The 27,471-nt window shown below is 46.4% G+C and overlaps 4 protein-coding genes across 9 annotated transcripts in view; 1 reads left to right on the top strand and 3 right to left on the bottom strand.

Annotated features, from left to right (window-relative positions):
• The window catches only part of LOC132571353 (zinc finger protein 345-like), a 29,274-nt gene extending 25,245 nt beyond the window's left edge, over positions 1-4,029 (bottom strand). The window contains 4 exon segments of the mRNA XM_060238157.1: positions 534-660; positions 1,726-1,778; positions 2,836-2,962; positions 3,665-4,029. Of these exon segments, the coding sequence (XP_060094140.1) occupies positions 534-660; positions 1,726-1,778; positions 2,836-2,962; positions 3,665-3,766 (409 nt within the window). The 5' untranslated portion in view covers positions 3,767-4,029.
• Positions 1-27,471, bottom strand: part of LOC132571344 (zinc finger protein 850-like) — a 359,929-nt gene that overhangs the window by 160,068 nt on the left and 172,390 nt on the right. The window lies entirely within an intron of this gene.
• The window catches only part of LOC132571235 (zinc finger protein 883-like), a 216,748-nt gene that overhangs the window by 92,038 nt on the left and 97,239 nt on the right, over positions 1-27,471 (top strand). The window lies entirely within an intron of this gene.
• Positions 25,620-27,471, bottom strand: part of LOC132571287 (zinc finger protein 397-like) — a 45,162-nt gene continuing 43,310 nt past the window's right edge. For 3 of the 6 annotated variants that reach the window (XM_060238054.1, XM_060238055.1, XM_060238052.1), the window contains exon 5: positions 25,620-26,586. In XM_060238054.1, the coding sequence (XP_060094037.1) occupies positions 25,802-26,586 (785 nt within the window). In that variant the 3' untranslated portion in view covers positions 25,620-25,801. The remainder of the gene's footprint in view (positions 26,587-27,471) is intronic. The other 3 variants (XM_060238056.1, XM_060238058.1, XM_060238057.1) reach the window with 1 other exon arrangement.

The following is a 27,471-nucleotide window of genomic DNA, read 5'->3' as shown; positions in this document are numbered from 1 at the left end:
TTCCATCTATTTTCCTCCCTTCCTTCCTCCCTTGTGGTTTCTAGTGTCAGACTTACGTCCATTAATTCTTTGTCGAATCCTTCCTTCCTTCCTTCCTTCCTTCCTTCCTTCCTTCCTTCCTTCCTTCCTTCCTTCCTTCCTTCCTGTCTTGCAGCTCTCAAACATCTGACATTTATCTTGTGTGGCTCTAAACAAGTTTGGCCACCGCTGATCTAGACCTTCTGTGATGGTAGCCCAACAGAACTGAATGCAAGAAAGAGTTTGCAACATGCTGATCAATAAATGATCTGCTCAGATTCCATCTAGCACTGCCAGCCTCCAGGTGTAGCCTGGAGATCTCCTGGAATGACAGTTGATCTCCAGATCAGTTCCCTGATAGAAAAATGACGATCAGAGAGGGTGGACCGTATGGCTCTATACCCTGCTGAGGTCCCTCCCTTCCCCCACCCCTGCCTCAGGCTCCACCCCCAAATCTCCAGGAATTTCTCAGCCCAAAGTTGGCAAGCCTACATCTTTGAAAAGTAGAGGCTTACCCAGAGAGGCCACGTTCCCACAATTCTCCAGCATGACCTCGATGTACAAGGCTCTTTGGTTTGGATCCAGCAGGCCCCACTCCTCCTCAGTGAAATACACGTGAACCTCCTCGAAGGTCACCAGGCCCTGAAAGAAGGAAAACAAATCCCCCTTTTTCACCTTCTCTGCACAGTCCGAAGTAGGGTCCAGGTGAGATGCCCAGGTGTTATTGCATCAGGGGTGCCCATTCAGCAGGGTTGTCAACTCCAGGTTGGGAAATTCCTGGAGATTTGGGATCAGACCCTGGGGAGGGTGGCATTTTGTAAGGTGAGAGACCACAGCTAGTTACAACACCATAGAGCCCACCCTCCAAAGCAGCCACTTTCTCCAGGAGATCTGATCTCTATAGTCTGGAGATCAGTTGTAATTCTGGGAGATATCTTTCCAGACACCACCTGGATGTTGGCAACCCTACCATTCACGCCTTCAGAGCAGGCAGCTTTCAATAGAACAAAATGTGGAATTCGCTGCCACAGGATGCAGTGACGGTCACAGGAATAAACAGCTTTAAAGGGGGATTCTATAGATTCAATGAAGAGAAGTCTATCAATGGCTACTAGCCATGGTGGCTGAGGGGAACCACCACATTCAGAGGCATTAATTCTCTGAATCCGAGAGCCAAGAGGCAATATTGGGGAAGGCCTCAGCCTCACTGCCCTGTTATTGGCCATCCAGAGGAACTGGTTGGCCACTGTGTGAGACAGGATGCTGGACTAGATGGATCACTGCTCTGATCCAGCAGGGCTCTACTGATGTTCTTAAGAAGGCCTCAGCCTCTGTGCCCTGTTGTTTGCCCTCCAGAGGAACTGGTTGGCCAGTGTGTGAGACAGGTTGCTGGACTAGATGGACCATTGGTCTGATCCAACAGGGCTCTACTGATGTTCTTAAGAAGGCCTCAGCCTCTGTGCCCTATTGTTGGCCACTGTGTGAGACAGGCTGCGGGACTAGATGGACCACTGTTCTAACCCAGCAGGGCTGTTCTTACAAAGGCCTCGGCCTTTATGTTGATCCTACAGAGGAACAGGTTGGCCATTGTGTGAGACAGGATGCTGGACTAGACTATTGGTCTCATCCAGAAGGGGTCTTCTTATGTTCTTATAAGTGAGTCACCTCAGCTGTCATTTGCCCATCTCCCAGTAATCATTCACCTACCTGGTTACATAAAGAAGAAGACCTTGAATGTTGTGGCAACATCCTGCTTTCACCTGCGAGGGTCAGAAAAGTAGCATGAGGATGTTACCCTTTATACACATATGAACAAGACTGAGTTTCAGTCTTTGTCATCCCCTCCACACGCCCTCCCCCTGCGAATCTTTCAAGACACTTTAGCTCCTTGAAACAATGCAGATTGCTGTTTTGGAATGTTAAAAGCCTTCAACTAATGGATTTTAAAAGCTTTAAACTGATGCAATGGAATATACATGTACATTTGTGTGTGTGTGTGTTAGTGTGTGAGGGGATCCGTCATTTTAGAATCCTCTCATAAGCTCAGGGAAACATAAAAGCAGCTAATGGATTTCAAATATCCCAGTGCCTGGCAGGCAGAATCCCTCAATCCATCATGTCTCCAGTTATAAAAGGAACAAGCAATAGCTGATTTGGAAAAATGCTGCCTGAAAACCCAGAGAACTGTCTGAGCTGACAATACTTAGACTGATGAACTGATGATCTGATTCAGTAGAAGGTAGAAGAAGAAGAGAAGGAAGTGGAAGAAGAAAAAGAAGAGGAGGAGATGATGATATTGGATTTATAGTCTGCCCTTCACTTTGAATCTCAGAGTCTCAGAACAGCTCACAACCTCCTTTACCTTCCCCTCCCCACAACAGACACCCTGTGAGGTGGGTGGGGCTGAGAGAGTTCTCCCAGAAGTTGCCCTTTCAAGGACAAGCTCTGCGAGAGCAATAGCTGACCCAAGGCCATTCCAGCAGCTGCAAGTCTCTCAGATAAAGTCCATACACTTAACCACTACACCAAACTGGCTCTCAAGGAGGAGGGTTTATATCCCTCCCTTCCCTCAGAGAGGGTTAGAATCTCCTTCCCTTCCTCTCCCCACAGACACTCTGTGAGGTAGGTGGAACTGAGAGTTCTTTCAAGAACTGCTCTTGAGAAAACAGCTCTGAGTTATGACTGACCCAAGCTCATCCAGCTAGCTTCATGCGGAGGAGTGGGGATTCAAACCTGGTTCTCCAGATTAGAGTCCACCACTCTGGCTGTCATGCGTATATGAGTGAGAGAAAGATACTGAGTTGAACTTCATCTTACCCCGTGAAGCGGAAACTCTGTCTCCCTCCTGCTTGATATCCATGGAGGGTGGAATCTCTCTGATGCCCGATGGAGCCATCTCCGCTTCATAGAAATCAGTTGTCCCTTCTGCGAACAGTTCAGTTACCTAAAAGGGCATTCAGGATGCCGTGGGTTAAAAATGAAACAGGGCAGACAAAGTCCAAGAGAGTTAGAGGACATCCCCTTAGATGGTTTCATAGGGTTGCCAATGCCCATGTGGAGGCAGGGGATCCCCCAGTATGGAGGCCCTCCCCCCGCTTCAGGGTCATCAGAAAGCAAGGGTAGGGGAGGAAGGAAATGTCTGCTGGGCACTCCCTTATTTCCTATGGAGATCAATTCCCATAGGATATGGTGGAGAATTGATCCACAGGTATCTGGGGCTCTGGTGGGGGGGCTGTTGTTTGAGATAGAGGCACCACATTTTCAGTACAGCATCCAGTGCCTCTACCCAAAATACTCTCCAAGTTTCAAAAGAATTGGACCAGAGGGTCCAGTTCTATGAGTCCCAAAAGAAGGTGCCCCTATCCTTCATTATTTCCAATGGAGGGGAAGGCATTTAAAAGATGTGTGGCCCCTTTAAATGTGATGGCCAGAACTCCCTTTGGAGTTCAATTATGCTTGTCACAATCCTGCTCCTGGCTCTACCCCAAAGCCTCCTGGCTCCACCCCCAAAGTCCACAAATATTTCTTGAATTGGACTTGGCAACCCTATGGTTTCAAGACAAAAGGCAGCTGTGGGTAGGGATTTTTAAGATAATCTTGCACATATTCTTGGTCTCCTGGACCTATCAGAACAAAATTTTCTCACCTGCTGTTCCAGGCTCTTGTCCTGACTCAGGAGGAAACCTTCTGCCAGGGCCACCGCTTGAGAGCTGGTCTCCGGCCTACATTCTCTGACCCAGTTCTCCATCTCCGGGGGCAGGATGGCCAGGAACTGTTCCAAGATCACCTGGTCCAGGATCTGATTCTTTGTGTGTTGCTCTGGTTTCAGCCACTGACAGCAGAGGGCCTGAAGTCGGGTGTAGGCCTCACGGGGTCTCTCAACCTCCCAGTAGCAGAACTCTCGGAAGTTCTGGCGCTTTAAGTCCAAGGTGCCAGTATCCTCCCCCAGGATCTTTTGCACTGTTTTCCCCCAGAATTCCCCACTGTTTTCCACCTCAGTGGCCCCAGGGCTTTTCCCTGCTCTCAGGTCAGGCGAGTCTTCCTCTTTTTTCTTCAACTCATCCTCTAGGATGGTCTCCAAACTTGGATCAAGGACGTCCATTCTTCTTTGTTGACGTCTTCCGCCACAAATTGTTTTTAATCGACAGGGCTGGTTAGAATCTAAAAGATCTTTCAAAGCCCACACTTTGTTCTCTATGTGAATGATTACACCTTCAATGCAGGAAGATATTGATAAACCAAATGGAGAGAGGGCAATGATTCCAGCTAGTGACCAGGTCTTCTCTCTGGAAGAGGAACGAAGGTGTTAGGGGAATTTTCAAAACTCTAGTACAGGGGTGGCCAAAATTGTTTAATGTAAGAGCTACATAGAATAAATGTTTGAAAGTTGCAAGGAAGGAAGGAGGGAAGGAAGGAAGGAATTCTTTGTCAAAATCCTTCCTTCCTTCCTGACATTCGAAATTACAATGCTCAAAAACCAATGAGGGAACATTTTAACCTTCCAGGACATTCAGTTGCTGACCTGAGAGTAGTAGTTTTCTTACAAAGGAATTTCAAAGGAAGATTAAAAAGTGAGGCTGCTGAATTGCAACTGATAATGAAGCTCAAGATAATGCATTCTCCTGGACTGAATTGAGACCTGGGTTTCCTGTCTCATTACAAATGTTGATTGCTCCATGCCTACTTCCCCTCTGTATATCACACCGAATCCAATCATGCCTGCATTATCATTCACCCGCTATTGTCATTTGCCTCCTAATGTCATTTGGCATCTGAAGTCACTCCACTTTTCAATATATAGGACAGACGGACTCATGTTTTAGCTGTATCTGAAGAAGTGAGCAGTGACTCACAAAACCAAAAATGTTGTTAGCCTTTAAGGTACAAACTGGACTCTTGCTCTTTGCTTGGGCAAGTCACACTCTCAGCTGAACCTACCAAACAGGGTTATTTTGAAGATAAAATGGAGGAGAGGAGAGGAACCAGAATCACAGAGTTGGAAGGGACCTCCAGAGTCATCTAGTCTAACCCCCTGCACCATGCAATGTAAACTGCTTTGGACCTCCATTGGGGAGAAAGATGAGGTATAAATGGAGAACATAATTTTTTAAAAGTACCTGATGACAAAGAACAGCTCCTTTTAAAGTCCACTAGAGTTTCCCTCCTTTGCATCTCTGAAATAAAATAACAACTTTCTTAAGTGACAATCCTATTGCTTAAAGAATTATTACTTTCAGAACTTGTTCAGAAAAGACAGGTTGGGAGCGTTCTTGGGAAGGCCAGTCTGGGGTGACAAGATTTCACAGGAGTCTCTAAATTGTATTGTGCTCTTTCTTTCTTATCCCCCCCCCCCCATACTTGCTTCTGGGCTCCATTGTTCAACCCCCCTGTAAGAATTTTGCTGAACTCTACGATTTGACAAACTTTCTAATATCCACAAAAAAGGGGGGGACGACTAAAACCTATAAAGCAGACGGAAATCTTCCTCACGCCACTGGGGCCACATAGGAAAAAGTAATTTAAAAATATGATGGGAGCAATACTCCCTCTAAGCTGTGGGATCTTGTGAGCAAAAATTCTACTTTGTGAGTTGTTGGCATTAAAGCTGTGAGCGACTGCGTAAAGTAGCTTGTTCTGGGGCCATCCTTCCTGAGCTGAGACAAAAATGTGTGAGCCAGAGACTATAAAAACTGAGCTAGCTCATGCTAACTCAGTTTAGAGGGAACACTGGATGGGAGTAAGGTTTTATGATGACAATTGTAATTCAAGCAGCATTTGAAAGTAAATGCTGAGCTGATATAATTCAGTACACCTTCCGGTGATGTCAGGGGTGTGTGGCATATGCAAATGAGTCATGCTAAAAAGCTCCCTCTGGCACATTTTTTTCTACAAAATGACCCCTGCCTGGGACCGATCAATGCTCCAGGTATCTGAAGTAGGGTTGCCAAATCTAATTCAAGAAATATCTGGGGACTTTGGTGTGGAGCCAGGAGACATTGGGGCTGGAGCCAGGAGCAAGGGTGTGACAAGCATGACTGAACTCCAAAGGGAGTTCTGGCCATCACATTTAAAGGGACCACACACCTTTTACATGCTTTCCTCCATTGGAAATGTTGAAGGATAGGGGCACCTTCTCTTGGGGCTCACAGAATTGGACACCCTGGTCCAATCTTTTGGAAACTTGGAGGGTATTTTGAGGAGAGGCATTGGATCCTATGCTAAAGATTTGGTGCCTCTACCTCAAAATACAGCCCCCCCTCCCAAGCCCCAGATATCCACAGATCAATTCGCCATTATACTCTCTGGGAATCGGTCTCTATACGGAATAATGAAGTGCTCAGCATTTCCCTCTACTTTCTGATGACACTGAAGCGGGGGGCAGGCCTCCAAACTGGGGGATCCCCTGCCCCCACCTGGGGATTGGCAACCCTAATTCTGAAAAAGTGAGCAGAGATTCACGAAAGCTCCTCCCCCTGCCACAAATTTTGTTAGCCTTTAAGGGGCTCCTGGACACCTGCTCTTTTCTACTGCTCCAGGTAGGACAGTGTGTTGACTGGCACAACCCGTCCTTTACAGAGAGGTGGAAAGAGTCTATCAGAGCACTAAAAAACCCCTCAAGAGTGAGCCACACCGGTTAGCTAACAAAGGGTGGGGCAAAGTTCTGCCTTTTCCAGGGATCATTTTGCTGGGAGGAAAAGGTGCAGGAGCTCAGTCAGTAGCATATCTCATTTGCATATGCCCCAGGATCTGTGTGCAGCAGGAAGAGAACTCCCCACTGCATGCGGACCCTGGGGCGCTCCTGTGAGCTCCTGCTGAATTCAAGCCCTGGCCTTTTCCCTTTCCAGCCTTCCCTACTCACCCAGCTAATAGGATCGTCCATCCCCTTTGTTCATTGCCTGCCCTTCCAAAATTAGCATCTCTTTTAAGGAAACTTCCCACCCGCCTACCACCTTGAGCATTTCCTAAAAGCTGGAAGCCCTGATGCACTTCGAGCTCACCAGATCCCAGGTGTGTGTGGGGAGGGGGACCTGGCCCATTCCAGGGAACCAAAGGTGGGGTAGGGAGGGGGAAGGGATGGAACAGGAAGTGATCCACTTTCTCGGGAGGCCCCTCTAGGAAGTCCAGGGACTTGCTCCTTTTAACCCTCTCCTCCCCAAAAGAGCAAGATTGGCACAATATGCGGCTTTCGTGAGTCACTGCTCACTTCCTCAGAAGCCATGCTGCAAATGTTGTTAGTCTTCTAGGTGGTGTGCTCCTGGACGCTTGCTCTTTTCTGTGGCTACAGAGAGAATAACACAGCTACCCACCTTGATCCCTCTCCTTCCCAGAGAGCGAAGAGGAGTTAGAGAATAAATTGTGTTAATCTGTGACAGCAAAAGAAAACAAATAAGTCTGGTGGCTTCTTAAAGACTAAATAAATGCAGTTACACTTTAAGATGTGTGTGTAACTGAATTATTTCATGATTTTAAAGGCTTTTAACGCTCACATTTTCATGTTTTTGGTGTTTTCACACGCACACTAAACAACACCCTTTCAGAAGAAGACTACAGATTTATACCCCACCCTTCTCTCTGAATCAGAGTCTCAGAGCGGCTTACAATCGCCTATATCGTCTCCCCCCACCACAGACACCCTGTGATGTGGGTGGGGCTGAGAGAGCTCTTACAGCAGCTGCCCTTTCAAGGACATCCTCTGCCAGAACTATGGCTGATCCAAGACCATTCCAGCAGGTGCAAGAGGAGGAGTGGGGAATCAAACTCAGTTCTCCTAGATAAGAGTTCTCACACTTAACCACTACACCAAACCGGGACAATACTCAGGAAGAAGAGAGAAGCTTTCGCTCAGTGGCACAGCCTCTGCACAACATGAAGAAAGTCCCAGTTTCAATCCCCATCGGCTCCAGTTAAAAGGATCAAGACAAATGTGAGGCATACTGAAAATTTTATGTATAAATCTACCAAAAGACTCTTAAAGTGATATTCAGACTATATAAACCATACATACAAAGCCAACTTGAGAATAAGCACTTGTAATAAAAAATGATCGATGCGAACGGTTATGTATTCAATAGTGGATGTCCACTTCTGGCTTGTGTTAGCTAAAGACACAGACCTTGCACCCTGCACAGGTTCCAAGCCCTGGACTCTCTTTTCCTTTGACCCCTGGACTGAGTCTTGGACTGGTTCATCTAATCCTTCTAAATCCTCATTCCCAGTTAAGAAGACAAGAACTGCTACTGAAGGTGAAGGTGGTGGGCTTAGTTCTTTCCTTCTGAGAAACCAGGGGGGAGATGATCTTGTCCTCCATGTCCCAGTAGGGGTCACCAGAAGTTGCCATGATGTCCAGCTCGCTGATCACAAGTGTTTCAAGGCACTTTATCCTTCATCCTGTTATACAGTCTCTACAATACGCATGGGCCCGAGGAAGCCATCTTGGAAATGGTGTTTTACTGGTGTGCTGTTGTGCAGCGTATTTTGGATCAACGATTTGGGACTCTGAACACTGAGAGAACACACAAGAGTCTACAATATTCTATGCTGCTTGGATCCATGTGAACAGCAGGAACTGAAGCGGACATCCACTATTGAATATATAATCGTTCGCGTTGATCACTTTTTATTACGGGTGTTTGTTCTCGAGTTGGCTTTGTATGTATGGTTTATATAGTATGAATATCACTTTAAGAGTCTTTTGGTAGATTTATACATAAATTTTTCCAGTAAACTTTTACAGTTTTGGGCCACAGGCTTTGGCTTTTTTGTTTGCAGTTTTACACAGCCGCCTGTTTGTCATTTGGGTTACCTTAGACTGATCCAGCAGGCCTCGAACTCTTTGTGTACGGCTTGACTCATTTGTGCGAGTCGCCTGGACTAGTTTGCAAGGGAACATCGCCCTGGGGTTTGCAGCCTGATTGGAGGACATATTCCTACCTCAGAGATAGGTGTGTGTGTGCACATGTGCGTTAAAAACCCAGGGTGCAGTTAATTTCTACCCAAGAAGCATCCTATTTTCCACCAGCAGTCAGTGATAGGGCCAGATATAAGGAGACTCCTTCCAATGAATCAGATTTGGAAATAGCTTCATTTTATAGTTGTTCATGTAATAAAGAATGCTTTGATTTAATTCCATTTGACATCGCTGAAATAGGTTCCCAGTTCCTCAATGCTTATCTTTCGGGCAGGCCTCATTTGGAACAGGCACGCACAGGAGTGGAGTTCCAGAACTTCTAAATTTTATTGTGCTCTTCCCGCCCCCCCCCCCCCAATACTTGCTTCTGGGTTCCATTGTTCAAACCCCCTCTGAGAATTGCGCTGAACTCTTAAGATCTGACAAACTTTCTAATATTTTTCCCTACAAAATATGGGGAAATAACCAAAACCTAGAAAGCAGACAGCTGGAAATCTTCCTCATGCCACTGTGGCCACATAGGAGAAAGTCATTTAAAAAGTATGATGGGAGGAAGGTTTTACGATGATGATTATAATTCAAGAAGCACTTGAAGGTAGATGCTGAGCTGATATAACTTAGTACACCTTCCGGTGGTGTCAGGGGTGTGTGGCATCTGCAAATGAGCCGTGCTAATGAGCTCCAGCACATCTTTTTCTACGAAATGACCCCTGGGGGTATCCCCCAAACCTGTTTTAAGCTGCAGAAGCTGCCCCCTCCCAAATTTATTTATTGAACCCATCTTTGCAATGGAAGTTTGCCTCCCTTGTAGATTTTGGGTGCCCCAAACTAGGCTTCGGATTGGAGAACTGTTGTACCTCTCCTTGTAAGGCACAGTCAGCACAGGACAGGGATGTATAATCTGGGGTGGTAGAAGAGGCATTCCCCTTCTCTCACATGCATTTCCTCTGCAATGACATCTATTACAGATGTCTATCCAGGGGTCATTTTGTAGAAAAAGAGGTGCTGGAGTTCATTTGCATATGCTGCACAACTCATTTGCATATGCCACATGCCCCTGACATCACTGGAAGGTGTACTAAATTATATCAGCTCAGCATCTACCTGAAAATGCTTCTTGAATTAGAATTATTATAATAAAACCTTACTCCCACCATACTGTTTAAATTACTTCTCCCATGCTGCCACAGTGGCATGAGGAAGATTTCCATCTGTCTGCTTTATATGTTTTGGATTATTTCCCCCCCTTTTTTGCGGAGAAATATATTAGAAAGTTTGCCAGATCTTAAGAGCTCAGCAAAATTCTCACAGGGGTTTGAACAATGGAGACAAGACGCAAGTATTTTTTTTGGGGGGGGGGGGCAGTAAGAAAGAAAGAGCACAATACAATTTAGAGGTTCCGGAGCTCCACTCCTGTGACCACCTGCCCAAAATGAGGCCTGCCTACGTTATATAAAAGTCAGACAATAAGTGTTCCAGAATGACAGTTTTTAAATGTAGGCAAACACATCACTGGAGAAGACCCTGGTGCTGGGAAAGGCAGAAGGCAAAAGAAGAAGGAGATGGCAAAAGATGAGGCGGCTGGACAGCGTTACTGATGGAACTAACATGAATTTGAGCAGGCTTCAAATGATGGTGGAAGACAGGAGGGCCTGGCATGACCTTGTCTATGGGCTCGCAAAGAGTCGGACTCAACTGTGCGACTGAACGACAAAAAAAAGAAGATGACATTGGATTTATATTCCGCCCTCCCCTCAAGAATCTCAGAGCGGCTCACAATCTCCTTTATCTCCCTCCCCCACAACAGACACCCTGTGAGGTGGGTGGGGCCGAGAGGACTCTCACAGCAGCTGCCCTTTCAAGGACAACCTCTGCCAGAGCTATGGCTGACCCAAGGCCATGCCAGCAGGCGCAAGTGGAGGAGTGGGGAATCAAACCCGGTTCTCCCAGATAAGAGTCCGCACACTTAACCACTACACCAAACACATATGTTGGAAACCAACAGGTTCATCAACAATGGTTTCTTTAATCAGATGACATAATGTACTACATTAGCATTCTAGTGTGAACACTGAAGCTGAATCGAGAGCACCGGACCTCCCAGAGAACCTTCAATGGCCTGCAACCGCTCCGCTTGCTATCAAACCTGAATGGAAAAATTCCAACAGGCCAACACCCAGTTTCTCTCACATGTGAAACGGTGGGTATTCCAATATGGCTTTTCTCCAGCATGGCTCCTTTGCCCCTCTCAGTCTCTCAAGGAGCTAGTTCAGACAAAAGCCATTCCCTGAGGTCAGTTCTTCCGCCTGCATCTTCTCCGCCGTGTGGTTCCGCCGGTGCCTTATCAAGTGCGACTTGCTGATGAAACCCTTCCCGCACACAGTGCACTTGTAGGGCTTCTCCCCAGTGTGAGTCCTGCCATGTGCAAGGAGGTTTGAGGTGCTGCTGAAGCTCTTCCCGCAGGCACAGCACTGATACGGTTTCTCCCCCGTGTGCGTCCTCTCGTGCAGGATCAGGTGGGAGCTCTGGATGAAGGTTTTCCCACAGTACGAGCACTCGTACGGTTTTTCCCCGGTGTGGGTCCTCTCGTGGGTCACCAGGTGGGACCTGCGGCTGAAGGTCTTCCCACAGAATGAGCACACTGATAGGGTTTCACCCCAGTATGGATTCGCTGGTGCCTCAGAGCTGATCTTGACAGCTGAGGCCTTCCCATCCCCACATGGAAAAGCTGGCTCCTGGATTTCAACTGTTGGTATTGCACAAGTACCAAGTCCTGCAGACAGCTGTCCCCAGACCCGACCTTCTGTGGCTGATGCAGAGGGGCTTTGCTGAGGGATTTCTTGTTTGCCCCACAGGGAACGGGTTTCCCTGCATTGTTCCTAGGAGATTCCCCTGCTGTCTCTTCAGTTTCCGTGGAATCTCTGAAGCTTCCTCCTCCGTGTCAATCCGGGTTGCTTTCTGTTGAGATGGTACCAAGCCATCAGGATTTTCCAGGCTAGTTTGTCACATCTTTGGACTCGCCCCCTTGCCTATAATCTGTTGACAGTAACATAAGAGAACGTAAGTGAAGCCATGTTGGATCAGACCAGTGGTCCATGTATTCCAACATTCTGTGTCAGGCAGTGGCCAAAAACCAGGTGCCATCAGGAGGTCCACCAGCAGCCCCAGAATTCCAGAAGCCCTCCCTCTATGGCAGGGGTGTTGAACTCATTTGTTATGAGGGCCGGATCTGACATAAATGAGACCTTGTTGGGCCAGGCAATGTCGGGTTGGGCCGAGCCATGTCATGCTAGGCCATGTGTGTACCTATTTAAGATTAGACAGAAGAGAGGTAAACTTTATAAAGAACACAAACACAATTAAATATATATATATTAAAAACTTAAAACATTAGCACTCATTAGTCTTAAAGGTGCTTTTTTTGTATTTCTCCCATGGGATCTAGGGAACTGGGCAAAGGAAGCTGTGGCTCTTTCCTTCCTTTCCCAGGGGACCAGGAGAGGGAGGAGCCTCAGCCAGTAGAAGGAAGAAAGGCTTGGCTCAGTTGCTCTGCTGTGCGATTGAGAAAGGCTTGCAAAGCAATCTGTGATGCAGAAGGAAGCAAGATATAGGGCGAAGGAAGCAGATGACAGCTAGTTGCTCGGGGGCCTGATAGGAGCCTTCCAGGGCCTTGATTCGGACCCCAGACTGCTTGTTTGACACCCCTGCTCTATGACCCCTCCAGCACCAAGAATATAAATGCCCCGGACACAGGGTGCTATCTCACTAGGAAATTGGTGTGATATTATCTCAGCTCCAAAAAAGTCGCCTGAGTTTGGTCTGTTTCTGAGCTATCAGACAGCTGCCATTGAAACAGCAGGATCATGACCGCAGTTTTATTCAGGATGTAAGCTTTCGTGTGCTGGAAGCACACTTCATCATATAGCTATACTTGGTGAAAGTGGGTTTAGTATATGTAATGAGATAAAAAAACCCCAATATCCCTGTTCAGTCCTGGGGAGGTGTTAGTTCCAAGTTTCGTAAAAATTTGTAATTCAGCAGTTTCCCTCTCCATTCTGTTCTTGAAGTTCCTTTGCAGCAAAACAGCGCTTATTCAAGTTATGACAGATAGCTATGGCCAAAAAATGAACAAAACCAGAGATGAAAAAGGGCCCTGTGAGTTATCAAGGTGCAGAAAGCAAAAAAAGCACCTCACTGGGAACAAACAGAGTATAATAGTTCGCTTAAAGGTACATAACATTAATTCACAAAACTGTAGGAAGCATGTACAATATGATCTATAACAAGGCACTCTCTCTAAACCTATACAAAGAGACTGTAAAGTCTTCCAAAAGGGGTTCTCAGGTGTGCAAAAGCATGTCTATAAGCTTTTGTGTGAAAGCTTGTACCCAGAATAAAACTTTGTTGGTCTTAAAGGTGCCACTGGACTCCAACTTTGTTCCCCTCCCTAAATGTTGGTCATCTGCAGACAAGGACTGAAGACAGAGCTAACCCCTGCAGACAAGGACTGAAGACAGAGCTAACTCTCCCTGCAGAGAGAAAAGGAGTCTCTCTGGGAAGTTTCACAGGACCTTTACCTTGCAAGCTCCCATCTTCACAATCCTCCTCCTCTTCCTCTTTGGCCTCCCTGCATTTTCCCTCCTGCCCTGTGTCTGATACGACCTGCAAAGCTTCGGAGAAACTCACAGTTGCCTCCTCAAAGGACGGCGGCATCTGAAACAACAGCAGAAAGCCCTTTCACAACTGGCCCTGAACAACACAAGATGTAACTAGCAGGAATGTTTTTCTGTATCTCATAATACTAGAACTCGGAAGCACTCAATGATGTTGTCGAGGAATGGAATCAGAGCAGATGAGGAATTTCTTCACCCAAGTAATTAAACTGGAATTCATTGCTAGAGGATACTGCTTTCCTGCTGAATCCTGGGTGATCTCTAAGCGATCCACTAATAACTCAATGTTTTGGCAAGAATGATTTCTTTTAAGGTGCTAGCAGGATGGGTTTGAATTTGTCAATGCATATGAGTATTGTAACATTTTATTTTGTCACGCATTTTCCTCTGTTTTATTGTGTTGGTTTTTATGCTCAATGGCATATATGTTTGGTTGCATAATTGAATGTACCTTATCAAAGATTTCAGGTTTTCACGGCTGGCATCATCATTAGGGTTTGTAGAATCTTTCGGGCTCAAGTGCCGTGTTCTACTGGAGAAAGTTTTTCTTCCAGACGTTTCGTTCTCAGCTGCAGAGAACATCCTCAGTGGTGTTGCAGCCGGAGCAGGCGATCTGACCTTCTTGGCTGCTGTGCATATGTTCTCCGCAGCTGAGAACGAAACGTCTGGAAGAAAAACTTTCTCAAGTAGAACACGGCACTTGAGCCTGAAAGATTCTACAAACCCTAATGAATGTACCTTAGTTTATTAGTGTTCCTTTTTTAGAAAATTTGTTTAAACAGTTAAGGTATGCTGAATTTGGGGATAAACAGTAATGGCAGAAGAAAACTTTGATAATAATCAAGGGAATAGCTATGTTTAGAAGAAATTATTGTATTAGAAGACTGCAGTAGATTTGTATTGGTATGATAATAACTGAATATATTGTTAGTGTTACATAAGGGAGGGACGGTGGCTCAGTGGTAGAACATCTGCTTGGTAAGCAGAAGGTCCCAGGTTCAATCCCTGGCATTTCCAACTCAAAAGGGTCCAGGTAAATAGATGTGAAAAACCTCAGCTTGAGACCCTGGAGAGCCGCTGCCAGTCTGAGTAGACAATACTGACTTTGATGGACAAAGGGTCTGATTCAGTATAAGGCAGCTTCATATGTTCATATGTACGTATGGGTTGCTTTGAGACTAAAGGCAGACCAGAGGTCTTGAGCATAAAAATCAAAGATTTTTATTTTGTTTTATAGGATATGGAATAAAAGAGGAAAAAGGGAGAAGTTAATAAAAGTAAATTTAAAAACTAACAAAGGGTATATGCCAGGGGTGGCCAATGGTAGCTCTCCAGATGTTTTTTTGCCTACAACTCCCATCAGCCTCAGCCATTGGCCATGCTGGCTGGGGCTGACGGGAGTTGTAGGCAAAAAAACATCTGGAGAGCTACCATTGGCCACCCCTGGTATATACTATTTTTAATGTACTTTTATTAACTTTTCCCCTTTCCTTTTTTCTTCCGTATCCTAAAGAACAAAATAGAAATCTTTGATTTTTATGCTCAAGACCTCTGGTCAAAACAACTTATTAGTAAAAGGAAAGGTGGACATAGTGATGGTCACAAGTATAGCTGCCCTTAAAAGGGGATTAGACAGGGTCACGGAGGAGAGGTCTATCCGTGGCTACCAGCCATTGTGAATAAAGGGAGCCTTCGCATTCAGAGGTAGACAGGTTTTAAATATCAGAGCCAGGAGGCAACATCAGGGGGAAAGCCTCGGCCTCTCTGCCCTGTTCCTGGACCTCCAGAGGAACTGCTTGACCTCTGTGTGAAGCAGGACTAGAAGAACCAATGGTTTGATCCAGCTCTTCTTAAATTCTTAGTCCTTGAAACAGAAGTGAGGGTCACATCCAGTGCTCCCTCTAAACTGTGGAGTCTTGTGAGCAAAAACTGTACTTTGTGAGCCACTGGCATTAAAGTTGTAAGCAACTGATTTAGCTGCGATACAAATTAGTTGGCTCTGGGGCCATCCTTCCTGAGGTAAGACAAAAATGTGTGAGCCGGAGGCTAAAAAACTGTGAGCTGGCTCACGCTAACTCAGGTTAGAGGGGACAATGACACACGTCTACAGTAGTGAACAGTGACAACAAGGACAGACCTGTCTCTGATCACCAGCCTTACCTCAAGTAAGGAAAATAAAAAGAAAATAAACAGTTCCCCAGTGGTAGGATCAATATGGTCTGTAGGCCATCAACCATCCCAGGCCCTGGACCACAGCCAAGTACTTAGTTAAATTTACTCTTTTTATACCATTCATATCTCCCCCAGTGGGAACCCAAAGTAGTCCCACTGTTCTCCCCTCTGTTTTATCATCACAACAACACCGTGAAATAAGCTAGGCCAGGCCTTTTTTTTGTAGTAGGAATTCCTTTGCATATTAGGCCACACAACCCTGATGTAGCCAATCCTCCAAGAGCTTACAGTAGACCCTGTAAGAAGAGCCCCGTAAGCTCTTGGAGGATTGGCTGCATCAGGGGTGTGTGGCCTAATATGCAAAGGAGTTCCTGCTACAAAAAAAGCCCTGGGGCCAGGAATGTGTTACTGGCCAAAGGACACCCAGAGAGCTTCCATGGCAGAATGGGTGTATGTGTGGGTGTCAAACCTGGGACTCTCATATTTTAGTCTGACACTCTAACTACTACACTAAAGCAACTTCAAGTGACTGACCTGTTTATCCTGGCTCTCCGCTTCTCGCTGCAACTGCAGGAAATCCTCAGCCAGGGACACCGCTTGGGAGCAGGTCTCTGGCCCGCCTTCCCTGACCCAGCTCTGGATCTCTGGGGGCAGGACGGCCAGGAACTGCTCCAGGATCAGTAGCTCCAAGATCTGCTCCTTGGTGTGTCTCTTGACCTTCAGCCAGCGGTGGCACATTTCCCGGAGCTGCCTGCAAGCCCCTCGGGGCCCCTCGGCCTCCTGGTAGCAGAAATGCCGGAAGTGGTGACACCACCTCTCCCTGGCTGCAGCGTCCTGCCGCAAGATGGCTGCCTTGACCTTCCCATAATCCTCTCTGTTGTGGACTTCCAGCCTGTTAAAGGCCTGCTCGGCTTCCCTGCTGAGGGCCGGCAAGAGCCGGGCCGCCCACTCCTCCCTGGGCCACCGACAGGCTTCAGCCACTTGTTCGAAGGAGGCCAGGAAGGCCTTGGCGTCATCCCAGGGGGTTGGTTCTTCCGGAAAGAGTGCAACACCCCCTCCTGAGTCAGGGGCCTCCACAGTCTTCAGGAACTCCTGCCACTGGGCATCCCACTGTTGAAGGAGAGCCTCACACGGCTCCTGTTTCACTCGATCCGCTGGGATCTTTTGCTTGAATTCCTGAGCACTCTCTGAACAGGCGGTGCGAGGTGCTAGTTCAGCTTCCCCCCGATTCTTCCATGGGTGTGGAGCCTCCTGGCTCACGTTCCTCCGCCTTGATTCTTGGGGAGTCCCATGGCTTGAACACAGCATGGAACTGAAATTCTGGCTGCCTCCCTTGTTCTGTGTCCATATTTCTCTCTCTGTCCACAGAAGCTCTGAAGAGCCCTCCCTCAACCCTGCCTGTGGACCAGGGACGTTCAACTGCACAGCATCTGTCTGGTTTTCTCTTTCTCCCTAGGTAGGAGGCCTTCCACCTGTGTGTGAAGGGGGAAAGGATAAAGTCAGAAGAAGAAGCAATAAACTTTCTGAGCTTTTTTGGCTACCACAAAGACGGCAGCTGACCCTCACAGCGGCCATCTTTTCATAGTTGATCTCCACAGAGCCAAAATCAGGGTTTCATTGTTTATAGTCAATGGAGCGGTTTTGATTGATCTGTTAAAAACCTCTGGCTCCCACTAAAATGAATTAAATAGGAAATGCTTCTGTTAGAAAAAAAAAGTTTCTTGCATATTTATCGACAACAAGATTTCCAAGCTTTTGAGAGTCAAAGGTCCATTTCTCAAATCTCACAAAGGGAGCTTTAACTGTTAGAGGCTTAAACCCTGGATATTTTGTTGGTGTTAAGGTCCTACTTGCCGTTTCTTGCCGTTTTCCAGACCAATACAGCTACCCCCTTGAAACTCTTTATTTTCTCTTCTGAGGGCAGCTGTGTTGATCTGCAGTAGAACAGTATTGTAAGCTTCTACTAAACTGTGAGGGGTGAATTTTAGGGGTCCTGGCCTTTGCTCACCAAGAGGGGCTCATCTTGTGGCAGACAACTTACTGAAAATGTCAAGACTGTGTGTGATTGCAATAAAAAAGGCCAATGCCATGCTGGGAATTATTAGGAAGGGAATTGAAAACAAATCAGCCAGTATCATAATGCCCCTGTATAAATCGATGGTGTGGCCTTATTTGGAGTACTGTGTACAATTCTGGTCACCGCACCTCAAAAAAGAGATTCTAGAATTGGAAAAAGTGCAGAAAAGGGCAACTAGAAAGATTAAAGGGTTGGAACACTTTCCCCATGAAGAAAGGTTAAAGCGCTTGAGACTCTTTAGCTTGGAGAAACATTGACTGCGGAGTGATATGATAAGGGTTTACAAGAGTATGCATTGAACAGAGAAGGTAGAGAAAGAAGTACTTTTCTCCCTTTCTCATAATACAAGAACTCACGGGCATTCAATGAAATTGCTGAGCAGTAGAGTTAGAACGGATAAAAGGAAGTACTTCTTCACCCAAAGGGTGATTAACATGTGGAATTCACTGCCACAGGAGGTGGCGGGGGCTACAAGCATAGACAGCTTCAAGAGGGGAATGGATAAGCATATGGAGCAGAGGTCCATCAAGTGGCTATTAGCCACAGCTTATTGTTGGAACTCTCTGTCCGGGGCAAGAGATGCTCTGTATTCTTGGTGCTTGGGGGGGCACAGTGGGAGGGCTTCTAGCCCCACTGGTGGACCTCCTGATGGCACTTGGGTTTTTTGGCCACTGTGTGACACAGAGTGTTGGACTGGATGGGCCTTTGGCATGATCCAACATGGCTTCTCTTATGTTCTTAAGCTTGGACCCCAACCCTATTAAGGTTCTCTTCTATGGGTGGATGGAGTCTGGTTAGGGAACTCAGGCTTCCAGAGGGAGAGAAACACAGGGAGAACAGTTGCCTTTATTAATTCTAAAACCATACAAAGGGAATGCTCAGCATATATTCACTATCAATACCCAACAGAATATAGAAAATCCCAATACCTTATATACTGTGCACTTTGGAAAGAATGAGGAAGACAGGGACCTCAGTGGGGTACACTGCCATAGAGTCTCCAAATCCTTTGTTTTTTCCAGCTGGGCTGGGTGATGTGGTCTGGAGATAAGCTGAAATTCCGGGGGATGCTCAGATCCCACCTGGAGGCTGGCATCTCTAGGGGCAAGTCAACTCTGAACCCCGATTGACAGCTGCCAGTCAGAGCTGGCAACCCGTGGCTTGCCTAGGACGGGCAGCATTTGAAACAAGGCGAGAGAGGTGCGGTGGCTCAGTGGTAGAGCATCTAGTCGGTAAGCAGAAGGTCCCAGGTTCAATCCCCGGCATCTCCAACTAAAAAGGGCCCAGGCAAATAGGCCTGAAAAACCTCAGCTTGACACCCTGGAGAGCCGCTGCCAGTCCGAGTAGACAATACTGACTTTGATGGTCTGATTCAGTATAAGGCAGCTTCGTATGTTCATATCTTGAGAGCCACCTACCCCGGGCGCAGTGGGTCCCTGCTCTGCGATGTGCACCCGGGTTCGAGTCCTCCCTCTTACCGGTGACCTTGGGACAGCCGCAGGGCGGAGAAGAGCAGGCGGACCCTGGCCTGGACAGGCGCTGTGGCCGGGGCTAAGGCACCTTCCCGTGGGCCTAAAGAAGCCATCCCCGGCATGGCTCTCCCTACCTCAGCTTTGCAATATAAAACGTAGCCCCAAACGCCCCCCTGCACACCTAACACCGTGCGCCTTGATCCCTCCAAGGGGAGCTTTGAGACCAGCTCCCTCCCTTCTTCTGCACCTTGCTGCCATTCAGACGTGCAATCGCTTACCCGGACTCTCGCCTCCAGATCCAGATGCTGCCCCTTCTTCCCAAAACAGCTGCTTGCAGCTGCCACTCCCGGGGAAAAAGTGCATTCAAAAGAGCCCGTTTCCGGGGGAGGGAAGACGGCAGGAAGGGGCTCGTTTAGACGTTGCGGCTCCTTTTGCAGCGCGTTGCCACCCCTCGGCTGTTGCCGGTTCAGATTCCCATGGGCTCCGCTTTTATTACTTAGGCGTTTAATGTCTTCCCGAAAAGTTCCCCCCTCGCACTCTTTTGCATTATTTTTTTCCCCCCAAGGGTGGTGGGTTTTGCAACTAAGTCTTCTTGCCCTCGCAAGGGCTCCTGGGAATTGTAGTTTCAAGCGACAAGCAGCCCTGCGGGACGTGCTCGGTTTCATTGGAGCCCGTTGAGTTTATTTGTTTCAGGGAGCCCTCTTTGCTTTCGCAAAGAACCGAGTACAGACGGGCAGAATAAAATTAACAACATCATTAACAACTAAAATATGACATAAAGATTGCAGAGAGTTGTGCTGGTCTGCAGAGATTTACTTTAGATATTTGCACCTTGCTTTTCTGTCCAGGGGGATAGAAGCGGCTTCCAAGAGAGGCATGTCAACTTCAGATTGGGCAATTCTTGGCGATCCGGGAGGACACCTGGGGAAAGCCGGGTTTGTGGAAGGAAGGAAGATATGATGCTCTAGAGCAGGGGTGTCAAACTCATTTGTTATCAGGGCCGGATCTAGGGTTGCCAAGTCCAATTCAGGGATCACTGGCAGTCTTTAGCAGCAGCTGGACAAACACTTGTCAGGGATGCTCTAGGCTAGGGCTGTCAAACCTGCAGCCTGAGGGCCAGATGAGGCCCCTGGAGAGCTCCTATCAGGCCTGTAAGCGACTTACTGTCATCTGCTTCCTTCTCTCTCTCTTTCTTCCTTCTGCATCACAGCTTGCTTTGCCAGGCTTGCTCAGTCATGCAGGAGCTAAAGAGCAAAGCCTCTGTTTTCTCCCCTGTCTGATCAGCACATGAAACAGCTTATGTACAAAGGTTCACAATGTCCAGCCATTTCATGTTTTCCCCTGGGTCTTAAGCTCAAAGCATTGACCATGAGATTTCTGTTATCAAAAGTAAGTTTGCAACTTACACACACCTGAACAACTCCTGAACAGCATACTCAAGATTGCTAGAGCGCAGACATTGTCTCCAGAATTTGATGCAGTAATTCAGAGCAAGAGGTGTCAGTTATCAGAAACTGTAAATAAACAAAATATTGCAAGGGTGCAAATCTTCTAAGCATGTTTTATTTTGATTTTTTAAAATTAAATTGTGTTTGTGTCCTTTATAAAATTTCTATCTCCACTACCTGGCATTACATTTTATGACACACATGGCCCAGCCAGACAAGATCACATTTATGTCAGATCCATTCCCTCATAACAAATGAGTTTGACACCCCTGCTCTAGGCTGATCCTGCATTGAGCAGGAAGTTGGACTAGATGGGAGTTGGACTAGAACCTACTGTGTGCCAAGTGGATGCTCTACCAATGAGCCAGGTCCCTTCTCAAACTGAGCTTTTGAGCTCATTTCTCCATTAATGTTTTCTATCCTCATCTCTGGGGCAGTTTGTCAGACCACTTACAGGCCCATTGTAGCAGGAACTCCTTTGCATATTAGGCCACACCCCCTGATGTAGCCAATCCTCCAAGAGCTCACAGGGCTCTTATTACAGGGCCTACTGTAAGCTCCAGGAGGATTGGCTACATCAGGGGCATATGGCCTAATATGCAAAGGAGTTCCTGCTACAAAAAAAAAAGCTCTGAAGAGGTTGGCGTTGTTGGAGGACTACACCCTGTCCTGTGTCGCCTGGCCTACTGAGTCCTCTATTTTTCCTACTTCTCCCAGCTGCCCTGTCCAGCTGCTCCGCCCTCTTTCTCTGGCCCGGAAGGAGAGTGAAGGCAAATGAGGGCAGGCAGGAGTGAAGATAAGGAGAGACAGCTTTTATCTGTTCCCTCACTTGCCTTCTTCTTCTGAGGAAGGACATGAACCAATCCCCATTGCTATTGAGAGAGAGAGGGAGAGGAGCCAGCAAGCCCACACAACAGAGTTAGGGGACAAGCCAACTCAATAAAGGGTATGAGGGGGGAACCCCACAGCTGCTGCAGGAGAACTCAGCAGCAGTGGAAAGATATGAAAAAGGGATAGGTTTCATCATTCTCAGGGCCAATTTTACCCTCCCTTGACTCACAGTTTCTGACTAGTGTTCCCTCTAAGCTGAGTTAGTGTGAGCTAGCTCAGTTTTTTAGCCTCCAGCTCACACATTTTTGTCTTAGCTCAGGATAAATGGCCCCAGAGCAAACTAATTTATTCAGTAACTCACAGCTTTAATGCCAGTAGCTCACAACAAAGTAGAATTTTTGCTCACAAGGCTCCACAGCTTAGAGGAAGTAGTTTCTGGCGTCCTTAGGATTTTGGGGGTGAAATTTTACCTGCATTTTTCTTACACCTAATATCCTTTTTCGCTTAAAGATGGAGATCAGGTTCAGTCTGTAATCAGGTTTTCTCTTGCAAAATCTAGAATCATTGTGAAGAGTTAGTTGTAGGTTTTCAGACTTACCCAACTGTCAAACTGATTTCTATTCTATTCTATTCTATTCTATTCTATTCTATTCTATTCTATTCTATTCTATTCTATTCTATTCTATTCTATTCTATTCACAGGAGGTGGCGGCGGCTATAGGCATAGCCAGCTTCAAGAGGGGATTGGATAAACATATGGAGCAGAGGTCCATCAGTGGCTATTAGCCACAGCGCACTGTCTGGGGCTCTGCATTCTTGGTACTTGGGAGGGGCAGCAGTGTGAGGACTTCTAGTGTGCGGGAGGGGGGCAACACTGTGAGGGCTTCTAGTGTTGTAGCCCCAATGATGGACCTTCTGATGGCACCTGGTTTTTTTGTTTTTGCTTTTTGGCCACTGTGTGACACAGAGTGTTAGACTGGATGGGGCATTGGCCTGATCCAACATGACTTCTCTTATGTCATTTCTATTCTATTCTATTCCTATTCCTATTCCTATTCCTATTCCTATTCCTATTCCTATTCCTATTCCTATTCTATTCTATTCTATTCTATTCTATTCTATTCTATTCTATTCTATTGCACATGAGTTCTAGACAGCATGCTTAGTGTGTTGGACTAGAATCTAGTGGACTCAGGTTCAAATCCCACACCCAGCCATGGGCAATCTCTTGCAAAAAAAACAAAAACAAAACCCTAGCTACTGACTGGAGCAAACCAAAGGATGCCAATTCATGAAAGCTTTAGAAGAAACAATGCAACAATGAAACCAGTAAGGACAGCATATCCAAAACCACAATGATCAAAAGAGAAAAAAGGAGGTTTTTCGGTCTCCGAAGGCTCCTGGGAAACAAACTTCTTCCAAACTTGTCTTTCTTGCCACATTCCAAATTGCATATAACATTTTCTACACACTTCCTGCTCATTCGGTTTCTATCGTGTGCTACTCATAAAGCGCAAGGAGATTTCAGCTCACTTTCTCTGCCTTTGGAGAAGTTACCTGTTTGGATGTGAGTCCAGCTGGATTTTTCCTGCAGATGTTTTTTTTCACAGGGCACTTATTTGTATTCTTTCACGCAGGCTGGATTCTCGGGTGATAACCTTAAGGTAGCCTGCACCTGAATCCCTTCCCACAAGAGTTGTGTTTATACGGCTCCTCTCGGGGCCAGATTTCTCTTATGAACCTGGAACTGGTGCTGGATGCTTATCCCTGTCTGGGCACCCACAGGGGTTTTCACCTGCATGGGAATTTTGATGACTTTGAAGTTTAAGTTTCCTCCCAACCAAGGCTTTTTTTTTGTAGCAGGGACGCCTTTGCATATTAGGCCACACCCCCTGACATAGCCAATCCTCCAAGAGCTTACAGTAGGCCCTGTACGAAGAGCCCTGTAAGCTCTTGAATGATTGGCTACATCAGGGGTGTGTGGCCTAATATGCAAAGGAGCTCCTGCTATATAAAAAGCCCTGCTCTCAATCTTATGTGCTCTATCGTTAATGGGAAGTTCTTAGACAAATGACATCTGAACTACCAATGAAGCACATTCTGTAGATCCAATACACTGACCAGTTGCCTTTTAGGAGCATTATCTTACTTTTACAGGGACCTGAGCTCAAGTAGAAGTTCTCCTCATAAGAATGACTTCACCATCTCTTACCTGCAAGGATTCTTGGCTCTGGTCCTCATCTCCACTTCCACGATTAAGAGTTTCAGCCATTTTTCTCCATCAGTTGAGTTTCCTCTTTCCACTCCCACAGAAATCCCCCCTCCATGGTTTACCGATGTTCTCCCAAATTCCCCCCCTCTATTGAGCAAAGCAGTTCACATCCTGAGCAGAAAATAACTGCTGTAATCTTAACATGTCAAAATTCATATAATATTTCATATAAAAAACCCTACAGAAATTGCAACAATGAGTGCTTGGTATGTTGGAAGAAAGAAGGAACACTGGAGTCATGAGTTGCTTCTAAACTCCTCCCTGACAAAGATCATCTCGGAAATGGAGTTTCTGATAAGGCTGGCATCTCCATTGGAGGAGGCATAGAGGGTTTCTCTACCCATTGATGAACATCCATTTGAAAATTACCAGCATAAGCACAAACCCTTTTTGCCTTTCAAGCATGGAGTTGGGGCTTTAAAAGACTTTTTCTGAGAGCCAGTTTGATGTAGTGGTTAAGTGTGTGGACTCTTATCTGGGAGAACCGGGTTTGATTCCCCACTCCTCCACTTGCACCTGCTAGAATGGCCTTGGGTCAGTCATAGCTATCGAAGGAGTTGTCCTTGAAAGGGTAGCTTCTGGGAGAGCTCTCTCAGCCCAACTCACCACACAGGGTGTTTATTGTGGGGGAGGAAGATAAAGGAGATTGTGAGCCACTTTGAGACTCTGATTCAGAGTGGAGGGCGGAAAATAAATCCAATGTCATCGTCTTTTTCTTTTCAAGACAATTATATAATCAATTTCTGGGATTCCTTACATTATTGCGATTTCTGTGGCTCTTTATAGGAAATATGATATGAATTTTGACATTGCAAACAAAATACAAAATTATATTTAAATATTTATTCATAATTGCATAAGAGCGGCAATCTGGTTAAATCACGGGTTTTGTTGTTGTTGGATCTTTTGTCCATGATTCTCCTGTTTTATTTTATCTAATTATTTTATTTTATTTGGTTAATTTATATTTCACCCTTTCCCATGTGAGTTCAGGACAGATCACAGCACCATTGTGGTTTTTTAAATCTTAACATGAGCAACAGGCCGTGCAAAACACTGCATGACTCTAGATTGCTGTTGAGCGGGGACATCTTGTGTTAATGAGTGGCTGCTCATGTGCACAGCTAAGAGGGAACACTGTGTTAATAACAGTCTCTTTCTCCTCTCCCTCCTTCCCTCATCATTTAACATGGTCTCTGTTGTCCTGAATATCTCCCTCCTCCCCAGAAATTTATGATTAATCCTCCCTTTATCTCACAGAATCATAGAGTTGGGACCTCCAGGGTCATCTAGTCCAACCCCATGCACATGCAGGAAATTCACAAATACCTCTCCCGAAATTCACAGGATCAGCATTGCTGTCAGATGGCCATTGGGCCTCTGTTTAAAAACCTCCAAGGAAGGAGAGCCCAGCACCTCCCAAGGAAGCCTGTTCCACTGAGGAACCACTCTGCCGCCAGGAAATTCTTCCTAATGTTGAGCTGGAAGCTCTTCTGATTTAATTTCAACCCAATTGTTCTCATCTTGCCTTCTGGGGCAATGGAAAACAACTCTACACCACTCTCTATATGACAGCCCTTCAAATACTTGAAGATGGTGCTCACATCACCTCTCAGCCACCTCGTCTCCAGGCTAAACAATCTGCTCAAGAAATGAGAGAATCCCATACAAAGTTCATTTCCCGAATGACACCAAAACATAACTTGAAAGTGGGGAATGCAGCCAATTAAATGCAAAGAGAGACAGACTTTTCAGAAGAGAATTTCAGTTTATCCCTCTCTTTACTAAGCAGAGGGCAAAAGATGCATAAAATCATAACTACCTTGGACAAGGCTGGGGGTACAACCAGCCTAGAAAATGTACCTAATGGAATTAACGTACAAAACACTTGGAACAAAAATGTGCTTATTTTGAAACATGCAATAAAGTTTCAGCTCACGCTGAAGCTTTCCCCATACTCTGGGCACTTGTATGATTTCTCTCCCACATGGATTCTACAATGCCTGTTCAGGTGAACCTTTTGGCTGAACCGTTTCCCGCAGTCCAAGCACACGTATGGCTTCTCCCCTGTGTGGATCCGCTGGTGGCGGTTACGATCTGAGCTGCAACTGAACCTCTTCCCACAATCCAGGCACTCATACGGTCTCTCGCCGGTGTGGATTCTCTGATGGATGATGAGATCCGAGCTGTAGAGGAAACATTTTCCACAGACAAGGCACTTGTACAGTTTCTCTTGCGTGTGGATCCTCTGATGGCGGTTACGGTCTGAGCCGCGGCTGAATCTCTTGCCGCAGTCGGGGCACTCGTAGGGTCTCTCGCCGGTGTGGATTCCATTGTGAATGATGAGATCAGAGCTGTACAAGAAAGATTTCCCACAAATCAAGCATTTGTTTTGTGGCTTGCCTCCAGCGTGTGTTCTCTGATTCATAATAAGGCTTTTGCCACAAACTCTATACGAGTTTTGCTTCTTGCCAGAACAGGCAGCCTGTAGGTCTGTACTTTCCCCAAAATCCTCACAAGAACCTGATTCATCCACCCCTTCTCCTGGGTGGACTTCACTCTGCCATTCATGACCCTCAGGGGCATTTTCTGTCTCGCTGCCTGAGGAAACATTCTCTTCCTCTTGGTCAGGCACCACCTCCATCGGTCCTGCATTTTCTGAATCTCCCAGCATGCATTTCTCCTCATCATGAGCACTCATCCATCTTTTAGCTGCTGGGGAAACAAGAAAAGCCACAACACTGCTCAGTTCCCTCCACAAGAGACTGCTGAAACTCAAAACAATAAATTAAGGAAAACGATAAATTAAGGTAAAAGGTAAAGGTAGTCCCCTGTGCAAGCATCAGTCATTTCCATCTCTTGGGTGATGTCGCATCATGACATTTTCCCGGCAGACTTTTTATGGGGTGGTTTGCCATTGCCTTCCCCAGTCACTTCTCCCTCAGCAAGCTGGGTACTCATTTTACCGACTTTGGAAGGATGGAAGGTTGAGTCAACCCCAAGCTGGCTACCTGAACCCAGCTTCTGCCAGGATCGAACTCAGGTCATGAGCAGAGCTTGGACTGCAATACTGCAGCTTACCACTCTGCGCCACAGGGTTTTTGATAAATCAAGAGATGTTCACAAAAAAAAATGCCTTCCCTGGCTTGAAGGCTTTGTGCAAATTGTGTTTAGGGCAGCAAAAGCTAAGAAGTCAACATGCCCCGGTAACTTCCCAACTAGACGATTGTAATGCTTTCTACGTGCTACTCCCCTTGAATGCTGTTCAGAAGCCTCCACTGGTCCAGACTGCCGCAACCAAACTGATTTTTGACGGCAGCTCTATGGAATGCATAATACTGATTATGTACGAACTCCACTGGTTCTTGATATACTCCTGAGTGAAAACGTAAAGTGCTGGTAAAAAAGGTAAAGGTAGTCCCCTCTGCAAGCACCAGTCGTTTCCGACTCTGGGGTGACTGCTTTAAACATAAGAACAAATTCCCTTAATCTGATTAAAGCTCCCTGACTAAAGGTTTTTGACATCACAGCTCATTAATATTTAGGCAAAAGTTCATACTAGCAAAAGTTCATCTTATCAACTTAAAGAAGAAATAGGAT

The sequence above is a fragment of the Heteronotia binoei genome, chromosome 5, assembly GCF_032191835.1.
Source record: "Heteronotia binoei isolate CCM8104 ecotype False Entrance Well chromosome 5, APGP_CSIRO_Hbin_v1, whole genome shotgun sequence".
NCBI lineage: Eukaryota > Metazoa > Chordata > Lepidosauria > Squamata > Gekkonidae > Heteronotia > Heteronotia binoei.
The sequence above is the reverse complement of the archived record's forward strand: the minus strand, read 5'-3'. Positions and strand labels throughout refer to the sequence as shown.